General features: G+C 36.5%; 3 protein-coding genes and 1 long non-coding RNA gene across 10 annotated transcripts; 1 reads left to right on the top strand and 3 right to left on the bottom strand.

Annotated features, from left to right (window-relative positions):
- Nucleotides 1–1,040: 1,040 nt before the first annotated feature.
- LOC149719790 (ATP-binding cassette sub-family C member 1-like) lies at nucleotides 1,041–7,828 on the top strand. 3 transcript variants are annotated; one of them, XM_089856000.1, is made up of 6 exons: nucleotides 1,041–1,305; nucleotides 1,396–1,920; nucleotides 4,224–4,423; nucleotides 5,948–6,074; nucleotides 6,628–7,370; nucleotides 7,440–7,828. In XM_089856000.1, the coding sequence occupies exons 2-6, from the start codon at nucleotides 1,465–1,467 to the stop codon at nucleotides 7,549–7,551; spliced, it is 1,638 nt and encodes a 545-aa protein (XP_089712126.1). In that variant the 5' UTR covers nucleotides 1,041–1,305; nucleotides 1,396–1,464; the 3' UTR covers nucleotides 7,552–7,828. The 3 variants fall into 3 exon arrangements, with proteins under 3 accessions (XP_089712126.1, XP_089712120.1, XP_089712129.1); XM_089855994.1 differs by having other exon boundaries at nucleotides 1,041–1,920; XM_089856003.1 differs by lacking the exons at nucleotides 1,041–1,305; nucleotides 1,396–1,920 and adding an exon at nucleotides 1,928–3,347 and having other exon boundaries at nucleotides 3,552–4,423.
- Nucleotides 7,660–10,875, bottom strand: LOC149719789 (uncharacterized). The gene is made up of 4 exons (XR_016375838.1): nucleotides 9,638–10,875; nucleotides 7,973–9,482; nucleotides 7,864–7,912; nucleotides 7,660–7,798 (listed from the first exon to the last, which is right to left on the bottom strand). It is a non-coding gene; the product is annotated as an uncharacterized LOC149719789 (long non-coding RNA).
- Nucleotides 10,876–11,446: 571 nt separating this feature from the next.
- LOC149719787 (uncharacterized) lies at nucleotides 11,447–22,635 on the bottom strand. Of its 5 annotated transcripts, none has more exons than XM_089855134.1 (2): nucleotides 15,665–22,635; nucleotides 11,447–12,180 (listed from the first exon to the last, which is right to left on the bottom strand). In XM_089855134.1, exon 1 carries the CDS (start codon nucleotides 21,601–21,603, stop codon nucleotides 19,411–19,413), a length of 2,193 nt encoding a protein of 730 aa, XP_089711260.1. In that variant the 5' UTR covers nucleotides 21,604–22,635; the 3' UTR covers nucleotides 11,447–12,180; nucleotides 15,665–19,410. The 5 variants fall into 5 exon arrangements, with proteins under 5 accessions (XP_089711260.1, XP_089711197.1, XP_089711017.1 ...); XM_089855071.1 differs by lacking the exon at nucleotides 11,447–12,180 and adding an exon at nucleotides 13,667–14,748 and having other exon boundaries at nucleotides 14,818–22,635; XM_089854891.1 differs by lacking the exon at nucleotides 11,447–12,180 and adding an exon at nucleotides 13,667–15,531.
- Nucleotides 17,669–19,285, bottom strand: LOC149719788 (uncharacterized). Its single transcript, XM_089861804.1, has 4 exons — nucleotides 18,932–19,285; nucleotides 18,513–18,813; nucleotides 18,136–18,438; nucleotides 17,669–18,042 (listed from the first exon to the last, which is right to left on the bottom strand). Exons 1-4 carry the CDS (start codon nucleotides 19,283–19,285, stop codon nucleotides 17,669–17,671), a joined length of 1,332 nt encoding a protein of 443 aa, XP_089717930.1.
- Nucleotides 22,636–22,838: the final 203 nt, after the last annotated feature.

Here is a 22,838-nt window from a genome sequence, read left to right as displayed (position 1 = left end):
TTGTAAAAAGACTATGAAATGTGAACTTTTGAAACTTGGCAAAAAATATAATAACCTTACGCTGCATGTATGTTAAGAGATTTGACCATAAGCTGAAATGTGTATCAATAACAATAAAGACTCAACTAACATTTAAACAGGTGCGGTTAGCTTTGTAAACGACAATAAATATGCCGAATGACGAAATGTTCATTTCCAAGTTTAATTTAAATACAATATTAATATTTTATGTTCTTCAATTTAGTATGTATATTAAAAATGATTTATTTAACATTGGCAGGAGTGGTTGGGTCAGGTTACGTTTGCGAATGAAAAATAAATATGTCAACTCGCATTCGCGTAGATCTATTACAAAAAAGATCCCATCTTGCAAAAAAGGGCCCTGATACTTAGTATGATTTGTTTTTACCTTTACCAAAATATATGAATAGATAATTGCCACGTTTTCCAAATTATATAACCAGCTTTCACTTTTCCAAAATATTTGCCCTAATAATTAGTTGCCACGAACGCGACAACCACACCAGTTCCGGAGTATAGGAAATAACTTATTTGTAAGCCTGCCTGATTTCACGAAGCTATAGACCTCCCGAGAGTTCAGAATGATCCAGTGTTGCCAATGTGTGGGAAATTTTGGTAAGGTTTTAGGCTCTGTGGGAAAAACGTATTTTTTTTCCGAAATCTGTTAAATGTGGGAATTTCACTGTTTAAGTGTTAAAAGTGCAGACTATGCAGTTAAAATTAGTGCATTTTCGAAAATTTTGCTCGGTTAAATAATTGCAAGTGATATTACGAAATAAATTCGGTGATTGTAAATCTGACACTGGAAAAAGAGTACAATATTTTGAGAATTTTAAAGCTTTATAGCGTTTTGGTGCATTTGTATATAATGTCAAAGCCATGCGGAGTTATATTCCATATAAAACTTAGTAGGAAAACATAGTCCAGATAAATGTGACTGTAACCTTTTTTCCATATGTTAGCTGGGGACGGCGCTAAAAAGGGCCTGTAGGAAATGTGGGAAATTTTTCAAATGGAAGTGGGAAAATCCACTTTCAAACATTAGCAACACTGATATCATCTGCTCTACCGTCTACGAAGAGTGTGCCAATTTGCAAAAGCTTGGCGAAAACGTTTTTTTATGCCATGACAATAATTTTTTAATTTCGTTTTATTTATATGGGATTTATTGGCTTAGCAGAATGTCATGAACGTAGTCTGGTGAGGTTAGGGGTAGGAGCGTTGGGCCAATGAAACTACTGGTAGGGCCATAAGCAGTTTCCAAAAATTTCGGAAATATTTCAGGTAGGGCCAAACATATTGTAGGTAGGGCCGGGCCCACCCGGCCCTCCCCCTGACGACGGCCCTGGTGATAATGTTATTTCGCATTTGCAGATTTCCGTATCACAATACAGACAATATTTTAAAACTTACGGTATAACGTGGTATGCGATCTTCAATGCAATGATCACCAGTGCGGTAGTCCTTAATTTCGCGTCAGTGTACTGGCTGTCTCTGTGGTGTGCGAACTCCAAGGAAGACTTTAAAACGAACCCGGACTTAAAGGCAACCCGTATAGCAGTCTTAGTCGTTCTTGGCGTAATCCAAGCCACCGTCGCATTTCTGAATTATATAATGAACATCTCTCACAGTCTACGAGCGGCAAATTGTCTGCATGGGAAAATGCTCGACAGCGTCTCTCGTTCTCCCATGCCCTTCTTTGACACGACTCCCGTTGGAAGGATACTCAATCGTTTCTCCCAAGATATCGACGCCCTCGATCAGCAATTACCCACTGTGTTATTGGCAACCAATGGCGGATTGATATATTTTGTTTTTTACATCTTAGCAATTGCAGTATATTTACCATTATTCATAATTCCCTGCATCGTTGTTGTCGTTGGATACGTTTTACTTCAGGTAGGAACTAGATTTTAGTCTCCTGTCAAAAGTAATTATTCAGTATTACTTATTTTGTTAATCGTCGTGGTTAAACACGGAATTCGTAACGAGTGAGGGGTAGCCACTTCTGATCTTTAATAATCTGGGAGTTGGTTGCACTGGAGCTCTGAGGCTATGCAAAAATAGAAAACAAACCCATAAACAATACAAACATAGGCAATATTATTTTCGATGCTTTCTAATGTTAACAGAATTTTTTCAAGATTTTTGAGAAAATTTCATGAAGTGCAGAAAAGCACGAAAGGCTGGGTTGGCACGCTGGTGTCCAGTCCGGTTTTATGCACCTGGATTAAACCGGTTTAAACCACGTTGAAAAATCCACATATCAGCTTGCTCATCTTGTTTAGACAATTCCAATATCCTCCCATCTAAGAATTCTAATAATTTTCTAGCAGAAGTGTATTATTAAAGGTAGAAGTGTGCAAGGACTGGTCAATAAAAGGTAGTTCAAAGTGACAAAGAAAAAGAAGAGTTTCCAGTTAATGTATCTTTATTCGTACATGTACCAAGTTAGCAGCAGTTTTAGACGTATTATTCAAAATTCCCACCATTAGCATTAATACAAACGATTCTTGGACATGTTGCACTAAATGGCGACGCATATCTCGAATTTTGAAGAGAGACTTTACCGCAACTACTCGAGGACATACCGTTAGCATTGCTACGTGACATGTGGTTTATGCACGACGGGGCGCCACCACACTTCAAACGTATGGTTTGAGAACATCTCGATGCTATATTTCCCTTAAGGTGGATTGGACGAGGAGGACCAGTTGCGTGGTCGGTGAGATCTCCCTAATTGAATCCATGTGATATCTACCTTTGAGGTAATCTCAAGGACTTGGTTTTCGTGATGTGGACGATTTGCGGCAACGAATACTTGAAGGGTGTGAAACAATTCGAAACACGCCAGGCATCTTTCAACATGTTCAAGAATCGTTCGTAAGATGAAAGCGAAGATCCAGGTCTACCAATATCCTGGTCAATTTCAGTTTCAGGATCAATAATTATTTGTCTTTTTCTTCATTTTTAGCCACATCGTATATATACGATGAGGCTATTAGTTTGTCCCGCGAGCCTGTGGGTGTGGGTGTGGGTGTGGTGGTCGTAGTAGTTTTTCGCGATTTGGAATGTGGTCAGAGTTACCCAAAGAAATTCATTCTTGTAAAAGCTTCAAAACGAAGAGACGTTTATTTTTTTGGTGCTAAGATATTGCGGAATATTTTTTTAACTTCTTTTAACAATTATTTAGTAATTTCTTATTATAATTAATAATTTTTTGTTGTTGTTGACGTTCGTTTAAATTGTCGTGTGTGCGCAGTACATTTTTATCGTTTCCTAGTTCGAATTGAGGAGTAAAGGATTGAGCAATCACAGTAGGTTAGGTAAGGTATAGAGGGGTTATCCACTCATTAGGGTAGGTATAGAGGGGCTATTCACTCGTACGATGTGGCTACTATTACGAGCCCTTGGGTCGCCTTGTTCCAAATGTGATCGAATTCTTTCCGCCCTAGCACTGATTTCGAAGTTACAATGATTGCACCAGGCTTTTACTGATAAACCTTCATTCGAAATTTTTTCTACTTCAGTCCATACGGGATCCAACCAGAGTGATGGCCACCACCAACTTTCGGCATCCTGTGTTATTCCTGAATCCTGACACTGTGATACAAATCGCACAAAAGGGAAATGCCTAAAGAGTTAATCTAAATGAATCTCAGCAGACGGCCTAGCAGATAACAACTGACACAAAAAATGTGCCAGAGATTAGTTGCTTCTATTTTTAAAAAAGCCGCATAAAACCAATAATATCCGGTTTAAACCAGGAAAAAACACTACCATTGGTTTTTTCAAGAAAAATTCGGATTTTTGCCAACCCTGACTAAAGGCGACGGGAAAGAGGCCTTGGGGCCACGATTAAACAAATAAAATTCCTCGAATTACTTTATTATTTAGAGTTATAATAATAAATCATCTTTATTGAGGATATCACAATTAGCCCAAGGGCTATTTTACATTGGGTCCACTTTTAATTTAAAATTAGCAAGGACTAAACGTCGTGGTCATTGGTAGCATAAAAATAATCAGCTAAATTTTTTCTAAAGGAGTAAAATATCTTTTATATTCGAGGGTATTGCGTTCCATAACATGGCACTAATGTATTTTATTGCAACATGTTGTAGAAGGCACAAGCGCCTTCGGGGATGAATTACTTCAAATATCGCATTGAAACTAAACATTTTCAAACATATCCTTTTCAGCGTTTTTTGATGTCGAGCAATCGTCAATTCAAGCGGATAACAAGCTTGAGAAATTCCTTCTTGTTTTCGCACGTGGGAGGATCAGTGGCTGGCAGCACTGTCATCAGGGCATGCGACGCCGTAGAGAACTTCGAAGGACAGTTTTTGAAACTTATCGACGAATGCACCGCCGCTAATTATATGATGAACATGGCGCAAAGGTAATTTTGTAATTACGTCAATAAAGCTTGGTTTCAGTTACGTTTTCTTCGTTTTGAAGCAACATCTTTTTCGGCACCAGGAATGTATGGAGGGGCTGGAATGGCTAAGGGGGCTCTCGTTGTACCCTTGATGGTGGAAACATAAGGCGAGTCCTTTTTTTTGAGAAGCGTAGCTCCTCCCCCTACGTCTGTTTAGCTGTCTACCGAAGGCGAAAAATGTCATGACTCGTTAAAAAAAGGCATGGCAAAAGTGGCCTTTTAGATTTTAACCTCTCCTTGTGACGTAGTCCAGGCTCCTCTACTTGAGTTCTCACACCACCATCTTCTGATCTTTGTCCATCCCACATGAACACCAGTCTGGTACTTTTCTGGCTTCCAACACCATCATCTTCTGTTCTTTGTCAATCCCACATTGACACCAGTCTGCACTTACACTGGCTTCTAACACCACCATCCACTGGTCTGCCGTCTATTCCACATAGACACCAATCTGTATCATTGGCTTCTACTCCATTATCATCGTTTGGTTTTAGGATATACGCGGCGATCAGCTAGGGTTACGAGAAACGTCTAGCCTCCCTAAGGTGGGATCGCCACCAAAGGTTTTCGCAATTGCGCTTTTTCCTTACTATTATAATGGAATCGAATCGTATATATACCCCAAAATTTGAAGAAAGCGGGCAAGAGGGGTACCCTTCACTTTAAACGTCAATATTAGCAAAGTTTGAGATGATAATAGGTATAACTTTATTTTAAACGATTTAACTATTATTAATGTCAATTATTGAAGATTAAAATAATTAAAAATAATTATATTTATTTAAATATTAAAGATAAACCTCTCGTACAAAGAGAGATTATCACTGCCTCCTGTATCAACCAAGGCCCGTGCATGCGATATATTTCCTTCATTGCCTCCTATATCTACCAAGGCCCGTGCATGCGATATATTTCCTTCATTGCCTCCTATATCTATCAAGGCCCGTGAATTGTGATATATTTCATTCATTGCCTCCTATATATATAAAGGATGAGGGCAAAAGTGTTTTCATTGGATAATTTTGTTTATATAATCTTCTCGACACGGAGAGGTAATATTTTGGTTTTCCCAACTTGTTTAAAGTTAAATGAGCTGATTCGTCTCCGTTCGCGTTCATATTCGATTCTCTGCCTAGGCAGAGGACCTAGGGTAGAGGGTGGAGAATAATAGCAAACAAGTTTTTTGGCAGCCAATAAATGAATGAAAATAATTTAAGTGGTAAATACGATTTTTACGTCAGGCTATAACATCACTAGCGTAAATTAAGCCACGCCAGTTGTTTCCAAGATCATTTCACGCTTATTAGGATTTGACGTCAGCCATTCCAACCCCTCCATACATTCCTGTCGGCACCTAAACTACATTTTCACCTTTGGTTGAAAAGCGCTATGGATGCAAAGCGGACATTCAATAAAATCAATAGAAAAATAGACAAAAAATAGAAATTTCTATGTCGCTTCTGATATAATGCAATTTCTTTCCAGATGGCTGACAGTGCGCTACAATATATTGAGCAATTTCTTGATGTTTTGCACCGCAATTTTCATAATTTTGAGCAAAGAGACTTTGTCAGCTGATTTTGTAGGATTGATCTTGGCTAATGCCGATCGGGTAAGCGGCTACCAATGAAGACAAAGCGAGTAAATCAAAATCTCCACTGGTTTTTCTTTTAACTCTTGACACTAGAGTCATATTGAAACGTCGGAAAAGTAAAGTAAGGACTTTATTAGCAAAAACGTATCTAGAGATTCAATTGTATGCGGGAGGAAACTAAAATCACTGAAATCAGGCTTTAGCGACAATGTAATTTTAAAACTACGACCGTATTTTTTGTATGTTTTTTGTTAAGTACTGAAGCTAGTTTCGCTAACATTCTGGTACGTTTTGAAGAACGCTTTTTATCGTCATTTCATGACGTGGTATTGACAAAAGTTTTTTAAACTGCATGTGTTATATCTCCTGGAAAGAGGGTAGGAAATTTGGGAAACGGCCGTGACCAGGCAGACTTTTGTTTTAATTTATATACTTTTGATGATATACGATTATCTTTACATTTAAGTCGTTATCAGCTCTTATCTTTGAAATATGTTATATTTTTCTGTTCAGTGGAACAATTATTCATTTTCTACAAATTAAATACTAATTTCATATTTTGATCTAACAGCTTGTGCAATATCTGAAAATGTTCATCGCTGGTTCTACGGGTTTGGAATCAAATGTCGTCTCCGTAGAAAGAGTTGACGAATACTGTCGTTTGGAGTCCGAGGCCGAATGGGAAAAACCAGAATGTAAACCGTCTGCTGAATGGCCTCAACGGGGACAAATCATATTCCACGACTACAGCACCAGATACCGAAAAGGATTGGATTTGGTTTTGAAGGACATCGATGTCAGGATCGAAGCTGGAGAGAAGGTGGGCGTGGTGGGGCGGACAGGAGCGGGAATGTCCTCGCTGACGCTGGCGCTCTTCCGTCTCATCGAAGGGGTGCGCGGTCAGATCGTCATTGACGGAGTGGAATTGGAGAGATTGGGCTTGTATGATTTGCGTTCTCGGCTGACCATCATCCCCCAAGAGCCTGTCCTCTTCTCAGGCAGGCTAAGACTCAACCTGGATCCCTTCGGTCAACAAGACGACCAGCGACTGTGGGCCGCCCTGGAACACTCGCACCTGAAATCCTTCGTGAAATCTCTCGAGCAGGGACTGGATCACCCCGTGGCCGAAGGAGGACAGAATCTGAGCGTCGGCCAGCGTCAGTTGGTCTGCTTGGCTCGTGCTTTGTTGAGGAACACCAAGATCCTGATCTTGGACGAAGCCAGGGCCTCGAACGACATGGACACCGACGATCTCATTCAAGAGACCATCATCACCATCGCGCACAGAATAAACACTATCTTGGACTACGACAAGTTAGTTTAGCTACCTATAAAACCGGCTAAGAATTATTGACTAATTTGTCGTTATTTAACTATTCGCAGGGTGATGGTTCTCGATCAGGGCCGAATTACGGAGTTCGACTCTCCACATGCACTCTTGAAGAATGAGCAATCAATGTTTTACGATATAGCCAAAGATGCGAATATCCTCTAGATTACCTTTATTTTAATCTTTTCAGTGAATGTTCGATACATTACCCGTGTAAGCAACAACCTTATCACTCTATATTATTAGTTTTATTATTAGAAGCACATTAAGTTACCCTTTTAATTAAAACGCTTCCTCGTTCGACCTGTCTTCGCTTATCATCACTATTACGTGATCACCAACTTATAATTTCTCTCCGATGAAAATACTTTTTGACATTTGAGACATTCAAATAGTTTGAATATTTATGTATCTTGATGATTAAAGTTTTCGTTGTATAACATTTCAAGTGTAATAAAGTTTTCCGTATATACTCACGATTCCCCGTCCACGTATTATCTCTCCTTGTGAGAGGACCACTCTCTGGCTTTTGTTTAAAAGGGGTATAAAACAATGTTTTTTATTACGTCATAATACAAAAACTCACAGTTGAAACGATCGTGATTGTAAGAGTTCGCGACGTGTTTTCCCAGTCGCTGGGTTTTAAAATGAGAACAATTCTTGATAAGTACAAAGAGAAATGTTAATTGTTGACAAAATCTTTATGGATGTGAAGAAAACCGGCAAAACCAAAAGTAGTCCTAATTGCTTTCCCGTTCTATTAACCTTATCAAATCGTTACGATAAAATATGGTTAATGAGCAATAAGTTCTTATAAATAGCTAGGAAAATACCCGCACGTCACTGCATATGCTAGTTTTTCCGTAAATTAATAAGTATTAAGTAACCTCGCCAAAGGTGGCGTTCTTTGTGTCAACGCTTTTGACACATTTCCCCATGTTTTTTGAGCTAGGATATGAACAACAATAGTGCCCCGAGACGTCTGTAGTGTATGGTAGTTGTATTTAGAACGGCATAAATAAATAATGAAGAGCTGCAAAATGGCTCCTCCCAACTCCGGAGCAAAACAAAAGAATATTCCAATTCTTTCCAATGCACAAATCAAAACTGAAGTGACAGAGAACCACTCTTGAAATCCAGGGCACATAACATTAAGAAGCCATATATGAAGTCATTTGTAATCCCAAACAAGACATTTGAAGTTCCTTGCAATAGCTTTTAAAACCCCTCAAAACTCTTTCAACAAAAATTCAAATTTCAAAAACTTTTCCATGCACAGTAAATATTCTAAATCTACAACAAAACTGCTCGATAAATGAACTGTAATATTAACACTCTACCCGTAAAAGTGTAGAAGCAACACGTTGTCGTTGGCTTACACGTTTATGGGTTGGTTCCATCAGAATTCATATAGGTCTATTCCATTTTATTTGGAAGGTAGGATTCGCTAAACAATCGGAACGATTTTAGACATTGCTGGGCACAAACTTTAGCATGCTTTACAGCGAGAGAGAAGAGCAAAGGGACGTTAAAAGCAAAGAGAATGTAATAAGAGGAGCAGAAGATTAAGCGTTTTTAAAAGGCTTCATCCAGTTTTAATACACTAGATCCGGTTTCTGGTGATTGGCTAATTCTTATTCCTCTCATTGGTTGGTAAATACATGTTTTTGAGAAAATAAATGATGAAAATTGCAATGGTAGCAAGAAAAAGTTTCAATTAAAATTTTTTTTAATTTAAATGAGTAGTTTACTAAACAGACTACGCGAATCTCGCAATCATGTGTCACACCAGAACATGAACCCTAAAACTCAGGGCTCCTAAATTTTTTGTCTGATTTTTCTACGGTACGCGAAATAATTATACACTTCCAATAACAATGAAAAAAGTTGAAAAAAAATTTTATTTCTTACCAGGGAAACTTTACTGCAAACCGATACAGCGTTAAGTCAGGGGTGTGTCGCCTTGTAGGAGAGAGGGATGGAGTGGCAAAGCCACATACCCATAACGTTGCCTCTGTACCCTACGAGATCGAAGTCCTCACAGCATCCTCAGCAAGGGTCGTACGGTACAGAATCGTAAAGGGTGCCCCATCTGTCTAAAAAATAAATGCTAGTTCTCATTTAAATACAATGGCGCTACGCGACAGCACTTAACAATCGCCCACCGAAGGGTAGGGGCGTGTGCAAGGTACACTGGGAGAGTTTCAGTGCCGCAGGTCGCCAAAAATCATTACCTACCATTGCATCTTACCTCATTTATCTCTTTTGACGCACTCCTAGGTAGGTCAAACGTCTGGGAAAATAAGTTTAATGTCGTTTGCCAATCGCATTTTCCATGGAGTATTTTTTATGGAGTGAACACGAAACTTCCTTTAATATTGATCCATGGTGGCATATTGCTAACAGCCAATGGTAAACGGCATAAGAGACTAATTGGCGATTCGCCATTGTTCGATCCAACAGGTGGCGGCTACTCCGTGTCCACAGGACCGCAGGTGGGGACTAACCCCGAATCCACCATCCTTCACCACCTGTGCGAACCTCAAATACGTCCGTAAATAGAGAATCAGATCACTTCATTGATCCACCCTTTCTATATTAACCCGACGTTACATGATGATTTTGATAAGAATTCTTTGAAATTATTAGGCCGTTTGTCCAAAGAGAATATACCAAGAGGAGCAGAAACTTTGTAAATAGGGACCGGCTCTGAATTTGGAAAAACTAGTTCCGGTTGTTCACGTGACCGTGTTGTCTGCCTAAAAATTACCTTTCGTACATCAACGTTCAACCCAGAGATCAACCCAGGCTTTGCCACCACCAAAAATAAGCGGTCGACATAATTTAACCAATAAAAGGCGTCGCTGCTTAGCCAATCAACAAAAACCGGATCTAGTTACTCCAAAACCCTGGCCAGGCTTTTCAAAAGCCTTGTGAAAGGCTAGACTTTCTGCTTCTCTTGGTATATTCTCTTTGGTTTGTCATTGTCTGCTAGTTGATTACAACCATAGGTTTTCTAGAATATTAATATAGTAAATCCTTACTAGTTCCGTTGCCGATTTTTATTTTTAGTTAAATTTTGTTTGGTTTGGGAGAGTTTTATTTAGAGCATAGACTACCGACTGAAAAATAGCCCATGAACTTACATTAGTATATCGGAGAGAGACTGGAGATCCTTCCTTAGTAAAAGAAAGTGAAGAAGTGATTTATTTTTACAAAAATTTCAAGGTGTGTACAGTTGACGATTTTGGGGTTAGAAAAGGGTGGAGATTTTCCACGACAGGGTTCGAACAGTAGGATTATCGATTGAGTTGAAAACATGTTATCCTACTGCTCACCCTGGGGCTTTACCCTTTTCTTTACAAAGTTTTCCATTTTAACAATCTTTAGAATTTATATTTTTTCTTTTTTGTAGTGATATTTTTTAGGGGTTTTTATTTTACAATTTCTATTTTGTACAACAAATTTTTAGTAACATTTTAAGTAGCAATTTTAAATAAGTATGAATTTTAAGTAACAAAGAAATTTAATGACAAAAATCAATTTAGTTATGAAAATAATTAACACTCCCCGCGTAATATTGACTAATATTACTAAATAACATTTTATTTTCTCCTTTTTTTTTAATTTATCTCTAAGTTATACAACAATTGTATAGGACGTCTAATTGTATTTCCATTACTTGTGCGAAGTTCGCAAGATCTAATTTTATTATAAAAAAACGTCTTGGTTTGGACCAAGGCCGAAAAAACAAACGATATGTGTGAGGTTTATCATTTGACTGAAGTTTCAGATATTGCAATTGTTTTAGTTATTTTTATCCATTTAATCCTTAATCAGTATTAAATTCAATCAACTGATTTTACTGTTAATCGATCCATTCCCTCTAAATTAATTGAAAAAATTACATATCTACGCTTTTTCAAGAACAATTACATTTTCCGAAAACATTTTATCATGAAATTAATTATTTTGAAGGGAGTACGTATTGAGGTGTCAATATAGAATATTTGAAATATTCTACTGACTTTCTTAAAAGAGCAGGTGAACTTTGACATAATTCGAAAGGAAAATGTAAATATTTAATAGTGGATTCCAAACAAGGGTGTTGCACTAATTTATACATTTAATTTCGTATAACGAAATGCTACATTTCTATTGTCGCCTCTATGAAGAAATGATTGCACTGCAATTTCCCTCTCCGTGCTTTAGAATTTCTTGGTCATGATTCAGTCTTCATTTGAAACGTCACCACCCCTTTCTACATTGTTGGCGCTATTGTACACCGGTTACGTATTACGTGTAATCCTTTTAGTACGCATAAAGACCATTTCGGAAAACACACAGGGGCGAGGCCACCATTGGGGTATTCTCCCTCACACCAAGGGTCACCGCCAGACTGTGCCAAAGTTCACTACAGGCAAGAGGCTAGTCAAATCTCACTGCCTATAGCGGTGCTTCTAGGCAAGAGAGAGAGAAGACCTCAATGGTGGTATCACCCCTGTGTTTTAATTATCTGTATGTAATTTCCAAAATGGTCCACTCACTTACAAATGTACACCGATTACACTGAGTTATCGGTCCTTCAGGCGCTAGCGAGTGTCAGGCCACAACCGTAATCATTCATGTACACGAATGTTTTATAGTTTTAGGTTATTAATGTTGGCGGGCAAGTCCGGAGAGTCATGTACCGTTCACTAATGTGAAAAGGTCTCGAACTATATGATAATATTGGCTGAGTGTGTTGCGACGGCTCAGATGACCCATACACTGGAACCACTGGTGATCGTAAAACTGTATATATTGGGAATATGAAGGAATGGGGGGGGGAGTTACATCAAAAGCGCATACATTAAAATAAAATAATAAATTTTTTGTGTGCTACAGAGTGCCACCTACTCAAAGAAACCACACACGATAAACGTTGATGCTTTGTCTTATGAGGACGACATTAGTTTATAAATAAGTTTGAGCAAAATAAGTTATTTATCATAATTTCTTGAACATCAGTCTTCTCAGAAACTTACTACAGATTTAAACTTTTTTGCTGCAAACTTCAAAATTTGTCAAGCCAGCCTTAATTAAAACTATGACCGTCAATGTGCTTTCAAGTTAGTAATCATCGACACGAAATCCCTTCAAAATAATTAATTTCATGATAAAATGTTTTCGGAAAATGTAATTGTTCTTGAAAAAGCGTAGATATGTAATTTTTTCAATTAATTTAGAGGGAATGGATCGATTAACAGTAAAATCAGTTGATTGAATTTAATACTGATTAAGGATTAAATGGATAAAAATAACTAAAACAATTGCAATATCTGAAACTTCAGTCAAATGATAAACCTCACACATATCGTTTGTTTTTTCGGCCTTGGTCCAAACCAAGACGTTTTTTTATAATATCTGTCACTTCAGTCTTAATGTAATTAAAATTTGAATAATTTTATTTTTGCTTTACCGTCAAACATTTGGGGTTGATCTATTTCTAATTGCTTAAAGAAGTACTTAATTATCGTTAATTACATTTAACTTATATCCAATAACATTGATTTTGATATCCATATAATGTTGTACCATAAGTCTATTATGGGGACCTTACATAATAGACTTATGGTTGTACATTATTTATGAAAGAAGTTTAAAAACGACGGTATTTGAAATATGGAAGAAAAATATTTGTTTCGTAACACTGTATACACATACAGTATTGTCGAGATCAGACCAACAGCATTGAATGTTGCCAGATTAAATTGTTGCTGGTGATTTTACGAACTATGTTAATGATATATTAAAATTTAAATGGAAAAGTTACATTTTGACACATTCCTAACCCTAAAATTTTGTATTTGGAGCCTATTAAATGCATTATAGTGATAATGTAATTAATTTTAGTGTTAAATAGGAAAACGTTTAGGCTGAAAGAACTCGCGTAGTTTAATCTTATTTTCTTATTTCAGTTAAAGGTTATCTATAGTTACCCAAAAAACCTGTTGTTTTCGATTAATTTCACGTTAAATATGGTTATTAAGTTGAAATTAACGGCTTATCTTCTTTTATTAGTGTTATTGCAGTTTATTATACGAGTTTGAATAAGAAATTCTCCTAAATTGCAAACTTTAGAGGAGTGCCTGTTTGACTCTTGCGGAACAATCACTATTTTGCCCCAAAACTTTTAAATATCGCGCCTTTTCAATGGCTCTCTTTTAAAAATGGGAAAAATGCTTTTAAATGACAATTTAATTAATCGTAAGAATTCAACAGGAAAATGGAGGCTGGGTGAAAGATAAGTGTAGTTTTAATTTTAATTTGTTAGTTTAATTATAAGGTATCTATGAATTTACCCAAAACATTCGTGTTTTGGGCTAATTTCACATTAATTATACTTAAGTTTAATTTAACGGCTTATCTTGTTTATCTAGCGTGGATTTCGTTTATAAAACAAGTTTCAATAAAATATTAACTTTAATTGCAATCACCCTAAAATTTTAATGTATGCGCTTCTGATGTATTTTAACGATCATTTAAATTAATTTGAAAGTGAAATAGGAAACTACTGTGGCTGTACGAAAAACTTGTGATGTTTTAATCTTAATTTGAGCGTGGTTCTCGTGAGAGTGGATTAAGCTTAAAATTTATTTGAATTTTTTACCCTAATTGCAATGTTTAGTGCAGTTTAATATTTTTTCCGCAAATTCATTTTTTAACCCAAAACTTTTGAATTTCGCGGCAATTATTGTACTTTAAAATAGTTTAAATTAACTTAAGTGTCAAATAGAAAATATTCGACTTTACCAATGGCTCGGGTAGTTTTAATCAAAATTAAAGAGTTATTTAAAAGTTATTTGAGCCTTTATCCAAAAAATGTATATTTTGGTTTAATTTCACGTTAATTATGTTTAATTAACGTAGGACTGTTTTGGCACTATACATTTAGTGTTATAAAATGAGTTTAAATGTATACTTCACCTTAATTGCAATTTTTAGTGGAGTTTTAGATTCTCATTTTACCCTAAAGTTTTGAATTTCGCGCCTATTAAGGTACTTTGGAGATAATTTAAATTAGCTTATGTGTGGGGCTTTACCAACGGCTTGGGTAGATACAATCTTAATCAAGAACATCATTTAAGAGTTATCTGAGTTTTCATCCAAAAAAATGTATATTTTAGTTTAATTTTACCTTAATTACAGTTAATTACGTTGAAATTAACTTGTCGTCAGTGCTCATTAAGCTTATAAAATGTCTTTTAAAAAATAATTCACCTTAACTCTAATGTTTAGAGGAGTTTTTGATTATTTCCAACAAATTGCGTTAAATTTTTATCATATCCTGAGCTAGGTTTGTGGTAACATAAAGATTATCTATACAATATGTTAATGAATGATGTTATTCTATAGTTTAGCTTTAATATCAGTAATTAAATCAAATACCTTTACAATTCATAGCAATTTAAACCAATAAACAAACGGCAATGTGGACTGTGGAAATAGAAAACAACGTAACCCTCCGTTTCTAACGTGGTTAGGTTGAGAGAATCTGGGTTGTAAACATGAAAATTATTTGACTAATTAAATTATATAACGACACTGTCCTCCTGGATTAACCAGCACAACTGTTTCTTATGAATTAAACAATCCACTGTTAGTAACAAGTAGTTTATAAAATGATAACGTAACATCACTGTATGACTGATTCAATAGGATCAAAATTGTTTTAACGAATAATCTGGTCCTCTACATTGGTTTAGTTTCAGGAATTATACCACACACATTGACAATTAGTAGCATTTTAGTGAGATTAACAAATAATGAAACCGTTTATACCAGTCCTCAAATGAGAATGTTGACTTAACAGCGCTAACATTAACACCACTCTTTTAACTGCCGAAGGGAAAACAAATTGGAAATTTTGTCATCTTTCCTGTAATATTTTGAAGTCGAATTCTTCACAGGGTGAAAACACTACCGTTGATTTCTAAACCATAATAATTTGGATATATATGCCATTTTTTACTGTCATAGATACAGTATTAAGTTACAAGAAGCGTAAAACCTTGGCCCTAGGGTTGGGATTTGTAGCATGAATCGAAGCAGACTACGTATTTTGTAATTCCAAACAGAGCTGGAAATTAGCTTTCTAATAATCTTTAAAAGGAAAGACACTATAAACACTATATAACATAGAGTAACTAAAATACAACTTAAGCCTTGGCCGTAAAGAACGTCGAAAAGCTTACTTTAAATGATATAAAAACCTCTATTAACTGTAATTATTTACCTGAATTACTTTTCTAGACGAAAATTCGACCTGATAACGACGTATTTCTTATTAAGGGTGCTACAGTTAATTAGAAAATACATATAAAGGTGCTCAAGCTCGGACGAAATACAAAAGTAATTTGCTGGAGTCTACTGCTAAGAAATTAGGAAAATCAGCAAGAAAGCCAACATTTACAATTAGTCAACGTAACTTGTTAGCACCCACAAACCTAGGACCTTCTAGTTGTCAACGAGAACGAAATGAAGAAAATAGGTTTAAGCGCGCTATAAGGTTAGGCTGACATCTGACCCAAAAGTAATTTTTTGACTTACTACCTTAATTAGTTAAATTACAAAAATTAGAATTCATTAATTAAAAATCGAAACCCGTAAGTTTCCCGTTTAATAAATGCTTGTTAATTTAGAAGTATTCCGAAAACTAACTTCGCTATACTTTTTCCGTATGGCCTATGACCATTTCGTTAAAAAAACGAAAATTTTTTAATGCTTTTTCTATGGGACGCTAACCCTAAAAGGTGTGACTTTTTCTTTAACATTACGGAAGGGTGTCATGTCATATCTACAAGGGCCTACCGGCCCTGTAGAATTATCTCTGCCTAATTTAATTTCCTTTACAACACCTAGTTTCCATACGTGTTTTGGTACTTTATCTTGGTGAATCAACATTACATCGCCTAACTTAACCTCGCTTTGTTTATTTTTAGCGCAATTGCATTAAATATTCGTGCCTCCATCATCTCCAGAAGGTCTCTATCAATTGTTCCCTATATCTAATTCTTTTAACCATTTCTCTTTGAGTTTCCGGAGCCTTGACCAGTTTTAAATTTTGAGGGGGTAAACAAGTAATTCTTTTGCCAGTTAAAAAGTGCGCCGGTGTGAGTGGGGAGGGTTCATCAATGTTGTTAAAAACGTAGGTTAAGGGTCGTGAATTTATAGCGGCTTCTGCCTCTACCAGAATAGTTTCCATTTCCGAAAATTTAAGCATGGTTTTCCCAAAACCTTTTTTAGTATTGTTTTAGTTGACCGAACTAGTCTTTCCCAATAGCCTCCATGCCAGGCCGCCCTTTCGACTATGAATTTCCATGTTAATCCTTTTGCACTAAAAAACTCCGGTAGCTCTTTTCCATTTAATTTTTCCCAAACAAGGTTTAAGTCTTGGCTACCCTTTTTAAAGGTTAGAGCGTTGTCAGAGTAAATTACTTCTGGTATTCCTCTCCTACCCATCATTTTTAAAGGCCATTATGAAATCTTCGGTAGTTAATGTTTGAACTAGCTCAAGGTGCACAGCACGAGTTACAGCGCAAGTGAATAAGCAAATGTAGGTTTTCTCAGTGTTTTTGTTTGTGTTGTTTCTTATGTAAAGAGGACCGGCAAAGTCCACGCCTATTACTGAAAAGCTTTGAGTTTGTTCAATCCTATCCGAGGAAGAGGGGCAGTTGGGGCTTTCCCAGCCTTAGCTAGATCTTTTTTGCATGTTACGCAGTTTTTGATGGTTGTTTTGGCTACGTGTCGCGCGGCTATTATCCAGTATTGTTCCCTTGCTTGAGTTACGGTACTTTGGACCCCACTATGCATTACCAACCTATGACATCTATCCATAATCAGTGATGTAAATCTATTTTTGTTTAAGATTATAGGGTGTTGTTCCCTATAGGTGAGAACTTTTGATTCTGTTAGCCTGCCTCCCACACAAATTAATCCGTCCCCATTGAGTATAGGGTTGAGAGACACTAATTTTGATGATTCGGGGACAGGATTACCGTTTTTGATAGCAGCCCATTCTATTCCAAATTCATTTTTTTGAATATGTTTTATCCAGTTAATTTCCGCTCTAGCCATTCCTTGGGCCGTTATAGGTCCTGTAATTTTTATTTTGTTTTTAGCGCGCTCTAATACCCTGTAGAGGTATGCGGTGACCCGTAATAGCTTGTAAATGGTTCCATAATTATTTATATTAATTAAGTTGTTTAGATTTCCTTTCTCCTGAGATCTAATAGTCAAGTTAATATTTTTTTCTTTTTTCTGGTGCTACGGACTCGGGGCTAAATTCCAATTCTATATTTTTATCTTGGGGCCAATTTGATTTAGGTTCCTTTAACCATTGTGGCCCTTCCCACCAGACTTTACTTTGAGCCAATTTTTCCACTGTCACTCCTCTAGTGGGTAGGTCCGCCGGGTTTTGCACTCCGGGGCAATGTGACCAACTGTTTGGGTTTGATAACTCTTGTATTTCTTTTACACGGTTTGACACAAAGGGTTTCCATGTGTCAGACTTTCCCTTTATCCAATGTAAAGCTATTATGGAGTCGGTCCACATGAAAATCGTTGTGTTTTTATCGCTAAATTCCTCCTTGACGTAATTAACCAATCTAGAGCCTAAAAGTCATCCCATTAATTCTAGACTAGGTAGTGTTAGTGTTGATTCTTTAAGGGGGGCTACTCCAGCCTTGGCAGTGATTAGTGCTGTACCAACTTTCCCTGATTTTAATTCAAATCTGACATAAATAACCGTAGCATAAGCCCCTTGACTAGCATCGCAGAATCCATGTAATTCTTGAGATACAATATCGTCCTGGCTAACTCCGTAATAATGTCTTGGGATTGAGATATTATGTAATTTTGGCAATTCAAGAGTCCATTTGCCGAAGTCTTCAGCCAAGTTTGGGGGTAAGGCTTCATCCCAACCTAATTTTAATTTCCATAGTTCTTGCAAAAGCATTTTTGCTCTAATTGTGTAAGCCGAGAGTAGACCGACAGGGTCGAAAATTTGTGCTACCGTTTACAGATTTTTCCGGTTTTAATTAACTCAAATATTTTTGTTAAGTCAAAGGAAAAGGTATCGGTACCCGTGTTCAATCTTAATCCCAGAACCTTTAGAGTTTCAGGCTCCGTTCCTCCTTCAAATAAGAGTATTTCGTTTTTGTCATTATTTTCTAGCATTCTATGATCACTATCTGCCCACATTTTCCTTAATTCTATAGAATTTGTTTGCCATTTACGAAGGCGCATACTAGCCTTTGACATGAGTTCCCTAACCCCTGTAGATAATTTGAAAGCCTCCTCTACACTATCATCCCCGCTAGTCAGGTCATCGACGTATAGGTCATTGTCTAACATTTTTACTACCTTAGGATCAGCGTCGGGGTGCTGTTAAAATGTGGGGGGAAGAAGTTATCCCAAAGGGTAATCGTGCAAATCTTAACTCTATAAATTGGTTCATTTGGATTTTTCCAGTGCTATCCTGTACGACCCACAAAAATCTAACCGAGTCCCTTTCTTCCTCGTGTAAGGCTATCATTAAAAATGCCTTTTCAATGTCAGCGATAAAAGCTACTAAATGTTTTCTGAACCTAATTAATAATAGAAGCAATTCTGGAGTTAAGTTTTGGCCTGGGTCTAGGCAGTCGTTCAACGACGGAACCCCTTTTGCGTGGGAGGAGCCATCGTTGACCACTCTTAGTTTTGTTGTTTTGACTTCTGGTCTTATTACGGCTTGATGGGGTAAATAATAAGTGCCCGGTTTTTCGATACTTGGTAATGGGACCTTTTCTATTATACCTAATTTTAATTGCTCGTCTATAACTTTTTTATAGTCCGAAAACAATATGGGATCATTCATGAATCTTTTATTTAAAGCTATAGCCCTTTTCGTAGCTACCTCCTTGTTGTTGGGTAAGATCCCTTTTTCAGTTTTCCAAGGAAATTGCACGTGGTACCTCCCTTATATTTTTTCTATTTTTAAATCTAAATTTTCTGCTTTTTGATCTTGATTTGTTTACAATTTCCGTCTAAAATTCCAAGGCTTTCTAAATCCCAAAAACCCTTTACTATGGTTTTTAATTTACTTACTCCTATTCCCATGGATATAATTGAACATTCTAGTAATTCCGAGTTTCTTCCTTCTCTTGGCCCTTGGATAGCCCATCCTAGCATTGTTTCAATAGCCACTAATTTATGTCCAAATCTTTCTGATTTTCCCGTTGCAACTTCCCAGTGAAAATCTCCTCCAATCAAGAATTCTATGCTAGAGCTACAAGCTAGATTCCCATTAATCTGATCTGCCAATTGCCATCCCTTTAAGTTCATAAAATGTTCTACTTCCGCGCTGTTGTATGATGTTATAGTTTTGCAAATGTATGGGACTTCTAGCGCTGTTAATTCCACCCTTTTGTTTGGATTTTGTGTGTTTTGTAAGACTAGTTTTATTTGTCTACGTTTTTCTTGGACTGGGATTTCGCTACCAAAATGATAAATTTCTACTACTTGCTCTCCAATTATAGGTATTTTTAGTTGTTCAACTATGTTATTTGTTACAAAACTAGCCTGAGCTCCGGGGTCCAAGAGACCTCTAATATTTTTATTTTCGTTAGTGTTAGGATTTAAAGCTATGGCTCGAGCTGTTTGCAATAACACCGTTCTCTCGCTAGTTACTGACATGGTTTGGCACCCCGAAACAATGCTTTCTGGCGTTGGAGACGATTGGGTTTTAATTATGTTAACCTCATTTTTATCACATAAAGCAAAACTACGTACTTTTCCACATTTTTTACAAATTTTGATGTGTGATGGACATATTTCTGCAGAATGATTTTGCCTAAGACAAGTAAAACATCTTCCTTGATCCCTTACTATTTTTTGTTTTTGTTCTAAGTTGAATTTTGTGCAATTGGGGGATCTATGGACACTATCCTGGCAGAAGATGCAGTAAATGTTATCAGAGGGGTTTCTTTGATAATTAAATTTAGGATAATTATTTTGATGATAATTTTTGGGGTAGTTACTTTGATAAGTTCTTGGGTTATTGTTAAACCTTATCCCCGTATTCAAACCCTGCGCTGAAGATCTAGGCCTGAAAGAATTACTTTCGTTTTTTGGTTTAAATTGAGACCCATCCATTTTGGGATTGGGGTTTCCTGGCGTAGCTCCTAGAAGTCTCGCAGATTCTCTATTTTCTAATTCTTTCTTAATAAATTCTAATAAAGAGTTAACATTCCATTTACGTTCTTCGTTTAATTCCCAAGAATATTGTAGCCTAAAATCCTCGGGGAGACTTTTTAAGATAGAGGCACAAAAGGCGTTTCCCTTAGCTGAAGTATCTACGTTTAATGCTTTTAAGCTGCGAATGTTGATTTCACAAGTGTTATAGTGGTTTCGTAGTGCCTTTAAAATGTTTGAATCATTAAGTGGTTTTAATCCTAAATCTAACAATGCATTTGTATGACTTAAAATTGCAAAATCCGGTTTTCCAAATTGGTTAATCAAAATAGTTACTGCTTCATCATAAGCCTCATCAGACGCGAAAAGTCCTTCTATAGCCATTTTGGCTTCTCCTTCTAAGTAAGATTTCAAATAATTTAATTTTTCTACCTTTTGAAGTTCTTCTTTGTTGTGTACAGCTGCCTTGAATTGGTTCCAAAACGATGACCACTGGGTGAGATCGCCGTTGTATTTCGCCATGATGAGTTTTGGTAGTTTCGTTGTTTCCGCCGTTTTTGATTGAATAGATCCTCCCCCGTTGTTTCCAAGAACGCTGAGGTTGGTATTAGATCCCGATATTGACGATGCATTTGAAGTGGTTTGTATTCCTTGGTTACGTATTTTTTTAAATTTTCGATTAGTACGATTTTTAATGAGTATCAAGTCCTCGCGGTATTGTTGAGCAGCTTTCACTTGACCTTCCGCTTCCGAGGTCGAATCCATTAATTTACTTATTTTTTCCTCCAGTGGAATTAGATCTTGTTCTTTTTGTTCTACGCACGCAAGTGCATCTTCCAAATCATCCTCATCGGGTGATTCTTCTTTTAACAGCTTTTCCAAAGACGTGATTAGTTTGGTAGTTAAAGTTCTTATAGCTTTCCTGGTTGCTTTTAGGTTTTCTAATTCCTTTTTCTTTGCCGAGGAACCGCTTGCTCCCGCTTCTTCGCCATCTCCAGCCATTTTGATTGAGTTATTTTATTCCGATTACTAATTTACGTTTTTTTTAGGGGATGTGGTTTAATCCCGGGTTGACACGCACCATATAGTAAATCCTTACTAGTTCCGTTGCCGATTTTTATTTTTAGTTAAATTTTGTTTGGTTTGGGAGAGCTTTATTTAAAGCATAGACTACCGACTGAAAAATAGCCCATGAACTTACATTAGTATATCGGAGAGAGACTGGAGATCCTTCCTTAGTAAAAGAAAGTGAAGAAGTGATATATTTTTACAAAAATTTCAAGGTGTGTACAGTTGACGATTTTGGGGTTAGAAAAGGGTGGGGATTTTCCACGACAGGGTTCGAACAGTAGGATTATCGATTGAGTTGAAAACATGTTATCCTACTGCTCACCCTGGGGCTTTACCCTTTTCTTTACAAAGTTTTCCATTTTAACATTCTTTAGAATTTATATTTTTTCTTTTTTGTAGTGATATTTTTTAGGGGTTTTTTTTTTACAATTTCTATTTTGTACAACAAATTTTTAGTAACATTTTAAGTAGCAATTTTAATTAACAATTTTAAATAAGTATGAATTTTAAGTAACAAAGAAATTTAATGACAAAAATCAATTTAGTTACGAAAATAATTAACAATTAATACTAGAAAACCCAATTTCATTTTAATTCTTATTCATGGCACCTTAAATTTAATCCAGGAAATCTACTTCATGAAAAACGTCAATGGAAAGGGCGTAAGATTTAATTTAGACTAATTTTACTTTTATTTAAAAAACAACCTAACCGTAAGTGATTTGCGCCTCGGTTAAGATAAAAACTTTCCTGGTTTTTTAGAGCACACGTAACAATTTTTTTATGAACTTTTCTAGTTTTCGTGAAATATCATGTGGAATATTTCAAAACCATAAGTTCATAAGATATGTTCAATAAGTTAGTCACCGGTAACTGAGAGCTTGTCATGCAGTGACGTAGGTGAAACTTCATAGATTCTCGTAAAGCGACGCCTGGTGAGGCGTTGTCAAGGCATAGTACCGACTAAATTGGAAGATGGACAGCAAAACCGAGTGAAGTCAATTCTCGCGTCGTTCACGAACTATCTCTCAGTTAAGTCTCTAGCATTACGAAGTATAGGAAGTGTCATACTTATAAAACATATCATATAAACTTATGCAACATATATTTTTTAGCTGTTTAGGAAATTAAAATATTGTTGCTTGACTCGACAAAATAATTGGAAA

Source organism: Phalangium opilio, unplaced genomic scaffold (genome assembly GCF_054372755.1).
Source record: "Phalangium opilio isolate 3A_F unplaced genomic scaffold, DU_Popi_V2 ptg000002l_1, whole genome shotgun sequence".
NCBI classification, from domain to species: domain Eukaryota; kingdom Metazoa; phylum Arthropoda; class Arachnida; order Opiliones; family Phalangiidae; genus Phalangium; species Phalangium opilio.
The sequence above is the reverse complement of the archived record's forward strand: the minus strand, read 5'-3'. Positions and strand labels throughout refer to the sequence as shown.